Below are 20,061 nucleotides of genomic sequence, written 5' to 3' on the forward strand. Positions count from 1 at the left end.
GATCTCAGTATGTGAGGCAATATCTGTGAATGTATGAATGTTGATTCCTCTAATTTAACTCCTGCATTCCATCCCCCACGCTAGTCGTCCTACTAGTTCCACTGTTCACATCCTTGTATCCCTCTCGTTAGCACATCTTTCCCAGCCAAAAATGGGCCATTATGGACACCACCCTTCCTGAGTTCATCTATTACCGGCCATGATTTGTTCTGGCCTTTTCTCGCCTGCAGCTTCCTCCTCCCCTCCACCTCTATCTTTTAGTCTGAAGAAGGGTTCTGAAACCAAAATGTCACCTATTCCTTTTCTCCAGAGATGCTGCCTGACCCGCTCAGTTACTTCAGTATTTTGTGTCTATCTTCTGTGAAAGGAAATGGACTAACAACGTTTTAGTTCAGGTAAGGGGGTTTTGTTGACATCGAATACATTAAAGGATAATGTTCAAACTGTGGAACAGAACATAAGGTCATAAGGGAATAGGAGCAGAATTAAGTCATTCGGCCCATCAAGTCTATGTCGCTATTCAATCATGCTGATCTACCTCTCCCTCCTAACCTCATTTTCCTACCTTCTCCCCATAGCCCTTGACGCCCATACTAATCAAGAATCTATCTCTGCCTTAATCCATTGACGGCCTCCACAGCTTTCTGTGGCAAAGAATTCCACAGATTCACCACCCTCTGACTAAAGAAATTCCTCCTCTTTTCCTTCCTAAAGGAACATTCTTTAATTATGAGGCCTCTGGTCCTGGACTCCCCCACTAGTGGAAACATCCTCCCCACATCCATTAGTATAAGAAAATAACTGCAGATGCTGGTACAAATCGATTTATTCACAAAATGCTGGAGTAACTCAGCAGGTCAGGCAGCATCTCGGGAGAGAAGGAATGGGTGACGTTTCGGGTCGAGACCCTTCTTCAGACTGATGTTGGGGGTGGGACAAAGGAAGGATATAGGTGGAGACAGGAAGATAGAGGGAGATCTGGGAAGGAGGAGGGGAAGGGAGGGACAGAGGAGCTATCTGAAGTTGGAGAAGTCGACGTTCATACCACCGGGCCGCAAACTGCCCAGGCGAAATATGAGGTGCTGCTCCTCCAATTTCCGGCGGGCCTCACTATGGCACTGGAGGAGGCCCATGACAGAGAGGTCAGACTGGGAATGGGAGGGGGAGTTAAAGTGCTGGGCCACCGGGAGATCAGTTGCGTTAATGCCGACCGAGCGCAGGTGTTCAGCGAAGCGATCGCCGAGCCTGCGCTTCATTCTATCCAAGCCTTTCTCACATCTTTGAGAAGTGAGTTGGTGTTGTTATAGTGAGAGAACACAAGTTTGCATTAAGTATGCCAACAAGCCCATCTCAACAGGTGTGCGGCTGATGCAGGGTTTTCAGAGCATGGGGATGGATGTAGCTGGAACTGGGGAGTAGGAATATGGCACAGTATGCAGCCAGGATCAGAATGTGACTGAAGAGAAGCGCAGAGGAAAGTGGTGACAAGGGGTGGTTGTACTTAAGCCCCACACATACGTGCATGTGTTATAAAAAGTGCGCACATCCCAGATGGCAACTCCCCATGATCACACAACAATGCCTGGTTTTCTTCGCTATTAGACCAAGATCTCGCTCAGTGAAGCCCATGTTATAGCTGGAGTGCAACTTAAAATGCACATAGAAGGACACCATGAACAACACGCACTCTGCAATATGAAGCTCACCACCTAGAATGACATGACCCTCATGGATAATCCCATAAGCAACAAACATGATCACAGCTTTCATAGCAAAATAACTCAAATGGGTTTGCATCAATATAACTGTGAAACATGTTAGGCAGAAAATGATGTGTTTAAAGAACAAGGTGAATAGGCAACCCTATACTGGGGCGGCAGACCAAAGAGGAATGCCATCTTCAAGGAGTGGACCTTAATATCAAGGATGAGGTAGTCCAGCATCTTATCGCTTTAAGTAGGACCGGCCTCGTCGTTCACGTGCCGGACAACAGACTTGTGAGGCAGACATTCTATTGCAACCTCTGCTGTCACAAGAAATTAACAAGCAGACAAAGAAAAAGATTTAATGATGTGGTCAAGACTTCTTTGAAGAAGCTCAACATTCCCACAGAGTCCATAGAATTTCTAGCCAATGATCGCTTTGTGCCGAAGGAACTTTGTGGATGGCAGTGAGAACCTCAATGCTATGAATTGGGAGTACACAGAAATCCTGCACAAGCTGTGCACCACTTCATAAAATACCCATGCAGCCATCCCTTCAGCCAACTCCTGCCCCATATGTAAACGAGTCTGCAGCTTCTACACCGGCCTCACTAGCCACCTCAGAACCCACAAAATGAAGTGAACACAAATGATCTCAGTACCAAGCAACTGTCTACAGAAGATGCAAAGATGATGAGGAACGGAGTACAATTTGAATATGCCTATAATCCTGGTGAATCTGAAATGTTATGGGTGGAAATTCAGTTGGACTCCACATTGAAGATGGTAAAGCTGAAAACATTCGGTGAGTAAATAGAGCTGTAGAAATGACTTTTGGTCAACAATTTAACAATGGACGGAAGGGAAATAGAAATCATCAAGAGTGAACGCATTAAAAAAAAAGACAGATGGAAATCCTTCCAGAGAAAGAAGCAAAACTTTTTCAACATGGGCATAGTAGCAGATCTCCCAACATTTGATTTTACAAATTCAAAATTTTGATGTCCAAAATTCAGAATTTTACATCAAAATTCATAATATGGCGCGTAATGCAACTTTTCAGCAAAAAAACTATGCACGCCAAATGCACGTACGCGTAGCGCTACATTCACGTGTGAAAAATAATTATTATTTCCAACAGTCTGTAGTTCTTGGACTACATGTACAATGTCAGGCCTATCATGAGTATATTCTACTATTACAGAAAGGTTATTGAACAGAAATACTTTTTACAACAAAGAAAAAATTGTTTTGCTTTTCTATTTTGCTTTTTCCTTACACATCCCAATTCTCTTGGTATTGAATAAAAGAATAATGGTCATAAAATGTATGACTAAGTTATGAAGAGTTTAATTTTAAAAACGGCACAAACCTAATTTAATTGAAAACATACTTGCTCCAGTGGTCTTCAACAGCAAATCACAACGGTCCATGTCCTCCCTAACCCTTACTCCCCCCACTCCCCATCCCCAACTCCCCCCCACCCCTACTCCCCCACACCCCCCTCCCCTCCACCACTCCTCTCCACCCCTCCTCCCCCTTTCCCCCCATATCCACTCTCCACCCCCCCTCCCCCCCTCCCCCACCCCTCCCCCCTCCCTTCTCCCTTCCTCCACCCCCCGACACCCACTCCCTACCACTCCACTGCCCCCTCCCCCGCACCCCAAACCCCCCATCCCTTCTCAACATCAACGGGCCTCACGCTCCGCAGTGAGGCTAGGCCAGCGGCGAGAGGCCAGGCCAGCAGCGAGGCGAGGTTGGACCAGAGACAAGGCCAGGCCAGGCGAGCGGCGAGGTGAGGCAAGGCCGGGCCAGCGGCGCGGCGCGGCGAGGCCAGGCTAGCGGCGAGGCGAGTACAGAGGCGAAGCGGGGGGAGGTGAGCGGCGAGGCATACGTTTTGCCGAAAAATGTGAGGCAAAATCAGAATGGCGGAAATTAAATAAGAAAGTGAAAACTTTCCGCCAAATTCGGAAGGGTTGGGAGGTCTGGAGTAGTTGCAGTAAAAAACTTGGAAGTTTTCAGCAGGTCCAGCAGCTTCAGTGGGAGAAAGAACTAGTCAACATTTCAGGTCAAGGACTCTTCATGAGAACTAAAAAAGTGGAAAGTGCAGTTTAAGTTTCAGCTTTCCACCCTGCCCCGAGAATTAAACCAAGCAACAATGCTCGTCTTGCTTGCCTATTAACTGGGGCAGCATTGTATGTTTTGTCATTTATGATTATATACAATAATAATGATTGTAAACATTTTCCTTATGGGCCAATAATTCACACTATCTTACAACCTTGACTGGATAACCTACATTGTAATAAAATCAAAATTTTGTGCTGCTGTATTTTTTTTAGAAAAATGAGATTGTCGTTTTCATTACTATTTTCACTCATCTACAATCATTACATTATGAACAAACCCACATGGAAAAATAACACTCAAAATTGGTCAAAAAAGGATAGAAGTAGCATTACATACCAAGCTAAATGAGCAAAATGAGAGTCTGTAGAAGCAGCAATTATTTCACAGTTAACCTTGTTGAAATCGTCCACACGGTCGCTAAAAGCAATAATCTCAGTTGGACACACATAGGAGAAATCAAGTGGGTAGAAAAAGAAGACTACATATTTTCCTGTGGAGAAAATGAACAAATTAATTCATAAATACCCTGGCCTGCAGTCAAAGCCTTTATTATTTAGGCTGACTGGTACTAAAGCAAAGGCTTTAGTATATTCCATTTAGTTTCTAAAAATATGTTCCATTAATATGCTCCATTTATTTTCTTTAAAAAACAGCACAAATAAATGGAAAGATCCCAGAATCAATTTCTCTTGATGTGCTCAACTTGCCCAATTATTGGCGTATTCTGCTCAGGTTTAAATTATGTTAGACCAAGTGGACCCGTTCGGCCCAAACCTCTCCTGCATTGGTGCAGCACCCTCTCCTCCCCCACTCCCCCTCCCTCCCACTCCCTCCCCCTCAACCCCCCTCCCTCGGAGAAATTTAAACTTTAAAATGTGAATAACTTAAAAAATATAACCGATTTCAATGAAACCTCTTCCATTAGCACTAAAGGGACGACGGTGAGTAAGGTGGGCCTAAAATTGCCATGCTATCGTGTACCGTTTTGGCTGTAGTTCAGGAAACAAAGAAAAAAACAAGAATTTTAGTATATAGATAGCAATGGTATAACCCAGACATTGGTTCATAAAGTTCAAAATAATCCTGAAAACACTTGGTCTATGGTGAGCTTGGTTCGTAATTTCATTTGCAATTAGGCAAATGAAAAGCGTTGTGTATTGTATTGGCTGGCTTCCATTGCAATTCTTGATAAGGTTAATGAATTTCCTCCAGCACCATAACCACCTTGAACATGTTCCTGGCTTTGTCTCATGTTTTAGTTGATTTTCCAGAGATCAATAGATTTTTAGATTTCTAACAATTGTGGGGTCAGTGCATGAAAATGACAGCAAGATGAAAGATCAGCCATCTTATTGAATAACAGAGAAGGTACGAGGAGCTAGTTGGACTACTCCTATTTCTATTTCTTGTACTTTCTCATTTTGTGTTATTTTTATTTTTTATATGCTAACCCTTTTTATCCATGACCTATAGGGAACTATGGCATTCTCCAAGTCTATAGGGATGTATTAAGAAGTTCAAAGGGGTCCATTAAAAGGGTATTAGACTTAAGTATATAGTTATGGCATTTTTATGGACACCTTGAATCTTCAAACAATAACCTAACCCATAAGGGTTCTTAGTTAATTTTGCAGAAATACCCACCAAGAATCATCAATTGTAGTACATCAACAGCATAGGCCGTCCATGCTATCTGCACATTCAGGAAAAAGTAGGAGTAGAGAAAGAAAGAGAAGTGATAGAGAAATAGAATAATAAAAGGTTGTGGTCTATGTCCAGAAACTTGACACTTAGCTATAAATTAGACCAAAGCTTTGTTCGTTCTCTGTTTCGCAGACATAAAAGAAAGCAGCACTGCACAAGCAACCAACACCGAACAAAAAATTAAATCTGGTCATATTGTTTGTAATACCTCTTTTACTACAAAAAAAAGCAATATTTTTGGCATTACTACAGTGAACAAACTTTTGTAGCATTTAAATGACCGTTAAGCATTTTAGGATGACCTGAGATTACATAAGCATGTGCTAGTCCAAATCTCTTTTGATGTTAGCCGTGAAGATTTGGTTGAATAAAATAATTTCTATACCAGTAATTGTTGCATGCAATGCCTGAAATAATACCCTCCAGCAGAATTACAATTTCTAAGTTAGTATAGTATCATCTGCACAAAATTGTGTTCAACCCTAAGTGCTGTATTCTTATTCAGTTATAGTCAAATGGCAGCGAGCCAAACATAATCATCGTTGATGCACATTTCACCAATGCAATTACAGGACCTGTTAATTAAAAAGGGCACAAACCTTTAGTGCATTTTATTGAATAGAGCATCCAATTCTTAGATGTGTGGAAACTGAAATTTAGTATTTCCTGTAGCTAATTAAATTCAGGAGGGAATGCCATGATAAGTCAGGGCAGGTTGTCCTGTGAACCTGAGGATTAGATCATATCAGGTATCAATTTCTTTATACTGAAAACGTTGGGAATGCTTTCACAAATGCAAAGACATATTTAGGATGGTGGCAAGAATATACATAGCACCTCAAATAAGTCCGCTCTTGAAAATGTTGTGACTTTATGAAGTAGTCTTCAACAGCTGCATCACCTAACATACAAAATGATGATCATCCTTCCTTGCTTTAGGATGATGAGGCAGTACAGGCTAACATACAGAAAAAAGGTTTTACCAAAAAAACAAAACAAATATTAAAGAATAAATAAAACAAAAGCCAACAAATACAAAGTTACACTTATAACAAAATTCGTAGAAAATCACAATATGAAAAACATGCAATTTAAGATGCAAAAATACCTCACTTGCTCAACAAGTCAAAGGCTCAATTCTTTTAAATGTGGGCGTGATACTACTAAATGTGTGAAATTCAGTGCAAGATCATTTCTCTTAATTCAACATATTGCCAAGATGATATTCTGTCATTCTTTAAAATATACTTTCAGTGAACTCTAACACTATTCTTACCTCTGAATTTAGATAGCTTAAGTTGTTCAAATTGTCCATTTGGCATCACAGCAGTGGCATCAAAATCAGGAGCCAACTTTCCAATTACAGCTTTTCCAGCAGTCATTCTGAATCAATCTAAAAAAATAAACATTATGAATACATAGCTTGTCCTATAATCTACCAGATTTCTGACACCTTTTTTATGTCATGTGTGGACTTTAGCCAACAATTTCCACTACACATTAAGGCATGGATTAAAATACTGCAGCAGCGCTTCATGCAAGACAATGAGAAAGTGATATTCTATAGCACACATCATATAAGAAAACAGTATGCAATAGAATCGTAAACCCTGGGACGCTTAGTCTTATGCAGAAAATATTGTCCAGATCTTCCTGTTATAAACCCATTATGTTGCATGAATAAAAGATAGCCCTGTAACATGTATGTCTGAGAGTAAACTTGATTAAATTAATTTGTATAAGGACGTACAGTTGAATACAGAAGTGTAAATATGTTGGGTGAACTATGGGTGACATTTTGAATACATAGCTTGTCCTATAATCTACCAGATTTCTGACACCTTTTTTATGTCATGTGTGGACTTTAGCCAACAATTTCCACTACACATTAAGGCATGGATTAAAATACTGCAGCAGCGCTTCATGCAAGACAATGAGAAAGTGATATTCTATAGCACACATCATATAAGAAAACAGTATGCAATAGAATCGTAAACCCTGGGACGCTTAGTCTTATGCAGAAAATATTGTCCAGATCTTCCTGTTATAAACCCATTATGTTGCATGAATAAAAGATAGCCCTGTAACATGTATGTCTGAGAGTAAACTTGATTAAATTAATTTGTATAAGGACGTACAGTTGAATACAGAAGTGTAAATATGTTGGGTGAACTATGGGTGACATTTTCAAATAAGAAATCAAACATATTGGAATAACATTTAATTAAATTCAAATTTATACAATGCAGTTCATCATGACATATTTTTAAGTATTTAAGTATAACATAATCAACATAATCATACTTTATTAGCCAAGTATGTTTTGCAACATACGAGGAATTTGTTTTGCCATAGTCGTACCAATTAAAAGCAACAGAACACACAAAATACATTTTAACATAAACATCCACCACAGCGACTCCACCACATTCCTCACTGCGAAAAAAAAAGTTCAATCTCTTCCCTTCTTTGTTCTCCCGCGCGGGGGCCTCGATCCTTCCATTGACAGGACGATCATGGCTCCCATAGCCGGCGGCGTTTGGGCCCTCCTCATTGGGGCGATCAAGCTCCTGCATCGGGGAGGGAGATATCAGCTCACCATGCCTGGTGATCGGACCCAGGTCGGGCATGGTTGAAACCTTCTGCAGCTTGCAGCTTCCCGACATTGATCTCTACCCAAGACTGCGAGCTCCTCGATGTTGAAATCCGCAGGCCGCAGTTGGAGCATCGATCCCAGGCAAGGGATTGCACGCTCTAATGGTAAGTCCACAGTCCCCGCGGTGGGGCCCAAAGTCAGTCCTGAGCAAGGTCTCCAGCTCCATGATGTTAAGCCGCAGAGACACCAGAGATACGATCCGGAAAACAATCGCATCTCCGGCAAGGTAAGAGATTGAAAAACAGTTTCCCCCGATCCCCCCCACAATACAAACCAGAGAACATTAACACAAACTTTCACAACACACAAACTGTTGGCGAGGCTACCAACGCTGATGGCGCCACCCGGTGGTTTTTGTACCAATATGAATCCAAAGTAAACAAAATCTGCTGTATGAACACAAGCAGCATTTGTGGAGGCAAAGAGAAGGTTGCTGTTTTGTTTATAACCCTACATCAGGACTGAGAGTCTAGGAAGATAAAAAGGTGAGAGAGAAGGATGAGATGGGGGGGCTGGTGAGAGATAAGTGGAATTAGGCGAGGTGGGGGATGATGTGTCGTGGAACTAGATTGGGGTGGGGAGGTTTATAGATGGAGGCTGGTGAGTGATGGGTAGAAACAAATGAGGGGCGAAAGTGCAAAATATCCAAAAGAAAGTTGCATAATGCTGTTTTTCAATTGCACATTTCATTGCATTATTTTAAAAGCCTGCAATAACTTAATCAGCTGAAACATTAATATACATGTTGAGCCTTGGTTATGAATCAGCCTAGAAAATGGGACTATTTAATTACCATTTTATGAAAATCATGCATAGATCCCTTTGATGTGGATTAGAATGCAACTATATGCCAAATACCATTGACGCTACAGCAAAGAAAGCACACCTGTGCATCTACTTCCTCAAAAGGCTACATATATTCAGCATTTTTCCAATGAATCTTACCAGTTTCTACACCACTGGCAGTAATCTATTCCTGTAGTTGATGTAGTGATGACTGGCCCATTGAGGAACACTGGGCAGGGAACACAGACAAGATAATCTCAGAAGAGAATATAAGCAAAGTCTTCAGAAACAATATTTCTTACTCCGACTTCTCTGATGGAAAATATGAACTTGTATAACTGTTCAGGGCTGTAATCATCAAAATACATGGCAAACAGCATATACACTTTTGGTCAAACTCTCATACCTAGGCTAGTCAAGGTCATCTTTATCATCAATTTTCTTACCACAGGATCCTCATTTAAATCAAAGCAAATAAATTCAACTCCCTACAAGCAGTACCTACCTAATCTTTCTGATTCTGCAATGCAGTTAATAGTGAAAAAAGGTAGAGCTCTGCTACACATTACATTTTGAGCATTGGGTTTCAGTATTTGGGGCAACCATGACTGTGATAAAGTGTATAAGGGCTCAAGCCTTGCCATTCCATCAACGATCAATTGATGATAGATTATCAGATTTTCATGATGGTTACCTGGAATATGGATCACAACCTGCTGCGGGGCAGCATCCTTGTATCCACTAAAAGTAGCAGTGAGCTGGTCAGCTGCCTTTTGGTGGTTCTTCACTGTTCCTTTAAAACACAAACTGCTTCTGTGCAGTAGAAAGGAAATGTCTAGCTGGATCAGGATAAGACCAGGCAGATTTTGCATAGCTTCTTTCTGTGCCTCCACAGCAGCTATCACTTCCTGTAGCAGGCGTACTATGAGGCAATTGATGCCAATTACTTGCAAAAAAGTCTCCATGTCTTCACAGAGGTTGCGGTCTCTTGGTTCTGCACAACCTCCCCAATATAATTTTCCATCATCCATATGCAATCATAGGCCTGACCACTCTACCATCTCAGTGCCCATCAACACAAGCCTCATGTGAAAACATCATAATCAAGTCTTCCAAGTTCACCGCTGCACCATAGTCAATCGTCAATAGTCGTTTATTTGTCACATACACATAAATGTGTAGTGAAATGAAACATTACCCGCAGTTGAACAATAAGACCAATAAGATTAATCAATAAAAATGCAATAACACATACAATCACAACTAACACCAAACAAAAAGAAACATCCATCACAGTGAGTCTCCTCCAGTCCCTCCTCACTGTGATGGAAGGCCACAATGTCTTTTTCTCTAGTTGCATGGACTCCCTTTAGAAAGCCTCCACACCAGATTCCCTTGGGCTGCTGCCATTCTGCAGCCATATGGTATATTTCCCTTCGATTGTCTAACCTTCTTTCCTCATGGTGCCAGTTTCTCAATTACGCTGTGGCATGTTCATGCACAGCCATATACCTGCATTCGTCATTATCAGGTTCTTCCTCACCCTACTCTTCCCCTCCAGTGTCCCTTCCTGTTCCTTACCTCCATTTGGCACCTCTTTTCTCTTCTTCTTTCTCTCCAGTATTGCCATGGCGGGTCCTACACTAGTTATTTTTCCTCTTGGATATTCGGGAATTGACATATGTCCTTTGAAGGTGGAAAGGCCAAACAGTCATATTTATACAACTTCCTAGGTGTCATTGAGGATGTGCGCAATTGATCTAATAGGAATGCTCTAATCAGTATAAATTGTTGTTGATGAATGCCTACTGACAAATCGGTTTGTGGTTTCATGCCCATTAGTTTCTTCTCAGCTATTATCAAGCAACTGAACCATCCTACCACCAACTGGAGAGTGTCCTGACCTAATATCTACCTCATTGGAGACCCTCGGATTATCTTCAATCAACCTTACTGGACTTCATCTTAGACTAAACGTTATTCCCTTTATCCTATGGACGGCTTGATTGTAATCATATATAGTCTTTCTACTGACGGGATAGCACACAACATAAAAGCTTACACGGAGAGGACGTGGGAGCACCTTGCCTTATTCTTTGCTACTTTTGTTGAAGAAAACGTTTTGTGAATATGTAGTGAGTGCACATGTCAAGAGTCAAGAGCATTTTATTGTCATATATTTTAGAAAGAACATCGAAATTCTTACTTGCAGCAACATAACAGAATATGTAAACATAGTAAACTGTAAATAATAAACTAAAAACATAGCACAAAAAGTAAGGAAATTTGTGTTTGGTAGATTATTTCTTTGTTGTAACAATGCTTCTTGGCAATAAATCTTATACCGTTGGAAAGCCTGTTTATTTCCCTTTTAAATGGTGCCACATTTGTAAGGAACATGCATTTGTAGGATGAGCAGCAGAGCTGAGTATGTGGGTTGCGCCCATGAAAAATCTGCCAAATCTTCTCTGCCAATGCCAAACAGCTTATTCTGCCATTGACTCTTGTTTGGTGTTGTTTGGTGGATTGAATGATTGAAGTCTGAAGAAACAAGACATATTGGCAATTTAACAATTTATTCATTTAATAAACAGGAGCCTCAGTAGCGTGTGGAAGAACCATACACAGCCACAACAGCCTGGCACCTCCTCCTCATGCTGGTCACCAGCCTGGTCACACACTGTTGTGGGATGGCATCCCATTCTTCAACCAGCATTTGTCGCAAGTCAGCCAACGAGGCACCTGATTGTCAGCACCTGGGGGTACCAGAAGCTCAAAACAAGAGTCAATAGCAACAGCAAAAATAAGCTGTTTGGCCTTGGCAGAGATTTGGCACATTTTTCATGGGCGCAACCCACATACTCAGCTCTGCTGCTCATCCCACAAATGCATGTTCCTTACAAACGTGGCACCATTTAAAAGGGAAATAAGCAGGCTTTCCAAAGGTATAAGATTTATTGCCAAGAAGCATTGTTACAACAAAGAAATAATCTACCAAACACAAATTTCCTTACTTTTTGTGCTATGTTTTAGAAAAAAAGTTGTGTATGTGGCGCCTTCACGCCCATGTTATTTTTGCATACAGCCTGTCACCACTGGCGGCTTGCCAGCAGCCTCACAAGAAGGTCCAGCCGCAAGAGCTCAATAACAACTCCAGGGTCAGTTCAGTCGCACTAATTGGCCTTATCGGCACATGGGTTATGATTAGTGAGAATGCAGGTAAAAGAGGCTTCTGGAAAAAAACGGGACACAAGATGTCTGGCTCGGCTAAGTGTCATTTGTTCTTTGCTTTCTGCTGTGGGATTCAGTTGATCCCACAACTGGTGACCCCGTTGCCACACGCAACCTTCCACTTACTCACGAAATGTATGTCAATAAGAGGGACACGTTGTCAGTTGACAAGGTAAAACTCAATGTCCCAACTTTTTTTACAACCAACGCCAGAGCGTGGTTTTCAATACTAAAAGCTCGATTTCACTCCCTCAAGGTCACGAGCCAACTGACAAAATTCGGGTTCCTAGCAGCTTGTCTTCCAGAGCAGATCGCAGGTGTAGTAGAAGACATGCTCCAGGAGGCTCTTAATCCTGAAGTGCTTAAATCCACTATCTTGGAGCGAACGCAGCCCTTGAAGCAAGCCCGCATTTCAGAGCTGCTGAGAGATGATAAGCTCGGCGATAGGACGCCATCACAAATGCTGCGGAGATGGCGCAGGTTGGCGGGAGACGAAAAGATTGATGACAATGTCTGGAAACAAAAGTTTCGCCGCTGCATGCCTACTCAGGTGCAGGGGCACCTGATAGATATGTTTCAATCGGCCAGCATTGATGAGCTCGCAAAACAGGCGGACATTGTCATAGAGACTACCACTGTGCTGCAGGTGACCGTGGTATATGCAACAACAGTAAAGCTGGAAAATGCACCAGGAACAGCAAATTGCAGTGCTCACTGCACAAGTCGAGGCTTTGGCAGCCCAGCAGAACCATCCCCGTTTCAGGTTTAACGCAAACCTTGGGGATCGGAAACGACGAGGCCCGGCAGTAGAGACAATGGTTGCCCGTGGGCAGACTAGCCACAGCCTTTTTCTCAGCGATCGCCTCTCGAGTGTGCCAATTCGTTAAACCAATTACGGCGATTTTTGGGAATTTTGAATTTCAACTGCCGCAGGTTCCCTATTACCCTTCACCAACTTACTCAAAGGTTCGGACAAATCGTCTTCAAAGAAACCATTGTGTTTACTCGAGGATGCAGCAGAGGCCTTCAACGCTGCTAAGAGGACTCTCGCCAACGCAACTATGCTGGCCCATCAGAGGCCCAATGCCTTATTTTCACTCACCACTGATGCCTCCATCAATGCCGTGGGAGCCATCGTGGAGCAGTGAGTCAATGGCAGGTGGGAACCTCTGGCATTCTTTCGGCAAAATTATCACCCACTCAGACGAGGTATAGTACGTTTGGGCAAGAACTTTTGGCTATGTACCTCGCCGTCAAGCATTTCCACCATCTGTTCGAAGGCTATTTATACAGATCACCAACTGCTCACATACACTACTCGTGCAAGTGTGGGGAGCTATTCACCGTGGGAAATCCGCCACTTGGACTTCGTTCTGCAGTTCTCCAGTAACATCAGGCACATTCAAGGAAAAGCAAATTCGGTTGCCGATGCCATATCAAGACTGGGGGTGGATACTCTGAATGCGGCCACACTCATCGATTTTCATGCCATGGCTATCGCGCAGCATACTGATCCCAATCTTATCCATTACCACCAGATGCATACAGCCCAAAAATTGGAAGGTGTACCTATCGGTGACACGAGAGAAACATTATATGTGACACTTCCACTGGCAAACCAAGGCCATTTGTGCCTAGGACGATGCGTCGAGAAATTTTCAGCGCACTGCACAACTTACCACATCCGGGCAAGAAGGATAAAACTATGATTAAAACTAAACTCCAAACAGTTCATCTGACCTTTCATCAAGCGCAACGTTGGATAATGGGCGAAGACCTGTCTACCGTGTCAACAATCCAATATCTCCCAGGCACACTAGGTCCCTTTTGGTGGGTTTCATGTACTGGACCACCCAGTTCGAGCACGTGCACCTGGACTTGGTCGACCCCCTCCCACCGTCAAGAAACTACACATATCAGTCATCAACGTTTCAGCGGAAACAATAGCTCGCGCTTTTGTTGACCGATGGATTTCGGTCTTTGAAGTCCCAAGTATGATCACAACAGAATGAGGACCCCAAATCGAATTTACGCTGTTTCAAACACAAATCTGATTAGAACGACTGCGGATCATCCACAAGCAAACGGTTGAACGCTTGTATCGCCAGTTGAAAGCCGCTCTGGTAGCCGGAGGAGACGCGTCGAACTGGAGCGAACGGTTGCCTCTGGTTCTGCTTGGCATTCGTACGGCAGTGAAGCAGACCTAGGATGTTCGTCGGCGGAAATGGTTTACGGCATAACTCTGAAGCTGCCCGGCGAATTTGTCGAACCAATCCCCACAGACAGATCCAATGATCCAAGCAGGTATGTTGATCGATTACGGCAAACTTTGCAGCCACTCAGGCCAACAACCGGCATGGCGAACACCTTCAATGGTCGACGTGCCTGCTGACCTCCAATGCTGCACACGTTTTAGTCCGACACGACGACGTCCACAGACCTCTTTAGCAAGCATATGATGGCCCTTAGCAAGTCATCCAACACCTACCCAAACGTTTTGTGATCTATCAGAACAGAAAAACTGACACCGTATCTATCGACCGGTTAAAGCCAGCATATGTCGAGAACCAACCAACTACCTCACCCACTGAACCGGGGAAGTCACAAGCCCCCAACACCTCCTGTCAAAGACCTCCCACACTGCAGTACCAAACAAGATCAGCCCGTAAAATCAACCCGCCAGACCGGTAAATGGCAGGACAAAGCCAGGCAGTCGCCACCTTGTATGACTTGGTGGCTGAGGGGGGAGGCTGTGGCGCCTTCACGCCCACGTTGGTTTTGCATACAGCCTGTCACTGCTGGCGACTTGCCAGCAGGCTTCCGAGAAGGTCCAGCCACAAGAACTCAATAACAACTCCAAGGTCAGACGCACTAATCGGCCTTATCAGTAAAAGAGGCTTCTGGAATAAACGGGACACAAGGTGTCTGGCTCGGTGTGTCGTTTGTTCTTTATTTTCTGCAGTGAGATTCAGTTGATCCCACAGGTACATACACACTCACACAATAATAGTCTATGTAGTTCAAAGCTTATCGGAGGTTGCAGTGTTTGATAGCCTGATGGCTGTAATGGAGCTGTTCCTGAACCTGGACGTTAGTTTTCAGGCTCCTGTACCTTCTTTCCGATGGCAGGGATGAGATGAGTGTGTGGCCAGGATGGTGTGGGTCTCTGATAATGTTGGCTGCCTTTTTGAGGCAATGACTCCTGTAAATCACTTAGATGGTGGGGAGGTCAGAACCCGTGATGGACTGGGCAGTGTTTATAACTGTTTGCGGTCTGCTTCACTTCTGGACATTCAAGTTGCCGAACCAAGCCATGAGGCAACCAATCAATACGCTCTCTACTGTACATCTGTAGATGTTCAAGAGAATCCTCGCTGACATACCAAATCTCCGCAATCTTCTCAGGGAGTAGAGGCGTCAATGAGCTTTCTTTATAATTACAGCAATGTGCTGGGTCCAGGAAAGATCTTCAGAAATATGCACGCCCAGGAATTTGAAGCTTTTGACTCTCTCCACCATCGTCCCGTCGATATAGACAGGTTTGTGGATCCTCATCCTTCCTCTTCCAAAGCCCACAATCAGTTCCTTGGTCTTACTGATTTTGAGAGTCAGTTTGTTGTGGTCAGTCGATTGATCTCACTTCTATACTCTGACTCATCATCATCTGTAATTCGTCCAACAACTGGATCATCGGCGAACTTGAAGATGGAGTTCGCACTGTGTCCGGCTACACAGTAGAGCACACAGCCTTGAGGTGTTCCCGTACTGATGGTTATTGAGGAAGATGTGTTTCTGCCAATTCGAACAGACTGGTCTGTTTATGAGGATGGCAAATTGTAATGGGTCAAGGTTCTTGTTGAGGTAGTTGATATGCACCATAACTAACCTCTCAAAGCACTTCATCACCACAGACATTAGTGCCACTGGTTGATAGTCACTGAGACATGTCAACTTAATCTTCTTGGGCACTGGTATTATTAATGCCCGCTTAAAGCAGGTGGGAACCTCAGACCTCAGTAATGAGAGGTTAAAGATGTCCGCAAAAACTTCAGCCAGTTGACCTGCACAAATTTAGAGAACACGAACAGGTATGCCATCAGGTCCAGATGCTTTGAGGGTTCACCCCCCTGAAGGTTTTTCTGATGTTGGCCTCTGTAACTGTAATACCATCAGGGGCTATGGGGGCTCAGGAAGGCACATCAGTGTTCTCCCTATCAAAGCTTGCTTAGAACGCAGTGAGCTTGTCAGGGAGTGATCCGTGAGCTGCCCCCTGATTTTGCCTAGAAGGAAGTGATGGCATTCAAGCCCTGCCGCAGTTGCTTCATCCTCCAGCTTAGAGCGAAAGTCCCTTTTGGCCTTTTTGATCTTCTTGCATACCTCTAGATCGCCAGACTTGAATGCCTGGGATCTGTTCCTCAGAAGAATGTGGATCTCCTGGTTCATCCTGGAATCTGTTTCTCAGAAGAATGTGGATCTCCTGGTTCACCCAAGGCTTCTAGTTTGTAAACACTCGGATGGTTTTTGTAGGAATGCACTTCTCCACACATTTCCTTATGATGTCTGTAACAACTGTGGCGATTTCATTCAAATCCTTTCCCCAGTCCTTGAACATCGCAGTCTGACTCCAAGCAGTCACAGAGTTGTTCCTCTGCCTCCCCTGACCATCTCTGTGCAGTCCTCACCACTGGGGTTGAACTCTTCAGAGGTAGAAGGGGCACTTCACTGCCAGGTGTAGGGAGCAAGTTAGACAGAACCGCTATGTCTGAGCACCATAAAGATTTTACCATGAGGCCCCTGCCTCCACCAACATCTGCGTTCGGTACATGCAATGGATGGAAAAACCTTCAGGCTGGATGGCTGAGTCTGGGGGTGAGCCATGTCTCTGTGAAACATTCCCTCGACTCCCTTTGATAAAGCAGCCTTGACCACAAGTCCTCCACTTTAATTTCCAGTGACTGAACATTGGCAACTAGGATGGTAGGGAGAGGGGTCGTAGTCCCCTGTACTTCAGTCTAACCTGTAGTCCTGCCTGACAGCCACATTTCTGGAAGCAATGGAGTGTTTCCAGATACTGTACTTTCTGGAATCCTCCACGCGACGTTGGCGATTCCCCTGCGATTGGGAATTCCCTTACAGTAGGCAGCTCTGTTGCCGTCAGTAGATCGGAATAGTGCTGATGCATTTAAATGCATTAGCAGCTTGTTAGTTACAACACTGATTTGTGCTGTTTCTTTTACAGTGCCCTCAGTAACGTTTGGGACAAAGGCCCATCATTTAGTTATTTGCTTCTTTGCTCCACAATTTGAGGTTTGTAATAGAACAAAATCACATGTGGTTAAAGTGCATATTGTCAGATTTTAATAAAGGCCATTTTTATACATTTTGGTTTTACAATGTAGAAATTACAGCAGTAGGAGGCCAACTCCTGCACCTATTTTCCCATGGAATTCTTTGAGGAAGTAAATAGCAGGATAGATAAGTAAATGTTGTTTACCTAGATTTTCAGAAAGCCTTTGGTAAGGTGCTACATGTGAGGCTGCTAAAGAAGATGAGAGTCCATGGTATCAAAGAGAAGATACTAGTACGGATAGCAGGTTGGCTGGATGGCAGAAGGCAACGAGTGGCAATAAAGGGGACGTTTTCTGGTTGGCTGCCAGAGACTAGAGAAGTTCCGCAGGGTTCGGTGCTGGGGCCGCGAATCTTCATGGTGTTTATCAATGATTTGGATGAGGGGGATTGATGGCTTTGTGGCCAAGTTTGCAGATGATACGAAGATAAGTGGAGAGGCAAAGTGGCAGATGGAATACAGCATAGCAAAGTGTACAGTCATGCAATGTTGGTAGTAGGAATAAATGCATGAACTATTTGCTCTAATGACATACACTCATCTCTGGAACACCTAGACAACAAGGACATCTACACCAGACTATAAGAAAATAACTGCAGATGCTGGTACAAATCAAAGGTATTTATTCACAAAATGCTGGAGTAACTCAGCAGGTCAGGCAGCATCTCGGGAGAGAAGGAATGGGTGACGTTTCGGGTCGAGACCCTTTTTCAGTCTACATCAGACTCCTATTTATTGATTACAGCTCTTTCGTTTCTTAAGTCATTAGAGTAAAATGACCCATCAAGTGTACTCCACCATTCAATCAAGGCTGATCTATCTTTCCCTCAACCCACTCTCCTGCCTCCTCCCAGTAACCTTTGACACCCTTACTGGGGTGTCAAAAACCTGTCAATCTCCACTTTAAAAATATCTGACTTGGTCACAGACATTTGTGGCAATGAATTCCACAGATTCATCACCTTCTGACTAAAGGAATTACTCCTCATCTTCTCTCTAATGGGTACATCCTTTTACCCCGAGGCTGTGCCCTCTAGTCTTGAACTCTCCCACGAATGAAAACATCCTCTTCACATCTGCTCTATTCCATGTTACAGCAATGCAGATTGGCATCTTATTTTAGGTATGCCTCCTATGCGGCACGGTAGCGCAGCGGTAGAGTTGCTGCTTTACAGCGAATGCAGCGCCGGAGACTCAGGTTCGATCCTGACTACGGGTGCTGCACTGTAAGGAGTTTGTACGTTCTCCCCGTGACCTGCGTGGGTTCCTCCCACACTCCAAAGAGCGTACAGGTATGTAGGTTAATTGGCTGGGTAAAATGTAAAAATTGTCCCTAGTGGGTGTAGGATAGTGTTAATGTACGGGGATCGCTGGGCGGCACGGACTTGGAGGGCCGAAAAGGCCTGTTTCCGGCTGTATATATATGATATGATATGATATGATGTTGCTTCTAACATATAAAAACATAGAAAATAGGTGCAGTAGGCCATTTGGTCCTTCGAGCCAGCACCGCCATTCAATATGATCATGGATGATCATCCAAAATCAGTACCCCATTCCTTTCTTCCCGTATCCCTTGATTCCGTTAGCCCTCAGAGCTATATCTAACTTTCTCTTTGCAGTTCTTATTAAATGTGGGAAATACTGATTCATCGGCTGAGGGCTGATAAATTATAATAATCATGGAGATTATTTTCTTGCCCATGTTTGACTAATTACCATTTGACTTCATCAATTCCAGAGTCAATTCTCAGGGAAACTACCTCCCACTTATAAACCTTGATACCATCACCTCTGGTGGATTTCTACTGACAAAGCAGGATGTCTTAGAGTCTGGCCTTTTGGCTGTGAGGCAAGATTCTGTGAGACCCACTGTGTTAGGATATTGTCGATTAATCTGTGGAACGAGTCACCAAATTTAAACATTAGTCTCCAAATGTTCAAAATGAGAACATTAAGTCAAGCAGGTTGGGAGCAACTTTATACATCTTAATTCAGTACTTGAGTTGATTTACAATTGATGGTCTAGTTTTATTCTTATTCTATCTTAACACAGCAATAGGGATTTACTTTTTGTTCCATAGGCAACAAATTTGAGTCGGTTAATCAAAATCCAGCGAGGAATCAATCCATCTATGCTTCAAGAGATGCATCGAGCAAGCACTCAGACGTTCAACTTTGGTGCTCACGGTATTTAAACTCTTAGACTTCATCTACATCTAAGGCACTAGCCAACTTGAAGGAGACTGAAATAGATGGTGGTCCATTCCAATAACTTGCAACTGGTTGGAGGATATGTGGGAGTAAAAAAAACTATTTTGTTTGTGGAGGGATGGTATTGATGGAGATAATGGCGAATGTTTGTAGTTGGAGGCATCAATGTTTGCTCTCCCAGAACAAATACCCCTCCATCCACAGATGCTGCCTGGCCCATTGAGTTAATCCAACGCTTTGTGTTTTGCCTGCATCATGATCCTCAGGAAATAAGAAACACTCAAAGGGCT

The 20,061-nt window shown here is 43.4% G+C and overlaps 1 protein-coding gene across 16 annotated transcripts in view; it reads right to left on the reverse strand.

Annotated features, from left to right (window-relative positions):
* LOC144598376 (peroxiredoxin-1-like) overlaps window positions 1–20,061 on the reverse strand; it is a 34,778-nt gene that overhangs the window by 13,799 nt on the left and 918 nt on the right. For 5 of the 16 annotated variants that reach the window (XM_078408469.1, XM_078408471.1, XM_078408475.1 and 2 more), the window contains exons 2-4: window positions 6,814–6,930; window positions 5,478–5,526; window positions 4,170–4,323 (exon numbers count right to left, since the gene is read on the reverse strand). In XM_078408469.1, the coding sequence (XP_078264595.1) occupies window positions 4,170–4,323; window positions 5,478–5,526; window positions 6,814–6,852 (242 nt within the window). In that variant the 5' untranslated portion in view covers window positions 6,853–6,930. Of the gene's footprint in view, window positions 1–4,169; window positions 4,324–5,477; window positions 5,527–6,136; window positions 6,266–6,374; window positions 6,496–6,813; window positions 6,933–9,138; window positions 9,209–20,061 lie in introns of those variants that run through there. The other 11 variants (XM_078408463.1, XM_078408464.1, XM_078408468.1 and 8 more) reach the window with 6 other exon arrangements.

This window comes from Rhinoraja longicauda, chromosome 11 (genome assembly GCF_053455715.1).
Source record: "Rhinoraja longicauda isolate Sanriku21f chromosome 11, sRhiLon1.1, whole genome shotgun sequence".
In the NCBI taxonomy this organism is placed as follows: Eukaryota; Metazoa; Chordata; class Chondrichthyes; order Rajiformes; family Arhynchobatidae; genus Rhinoraja; species Rhinoraja longicauda.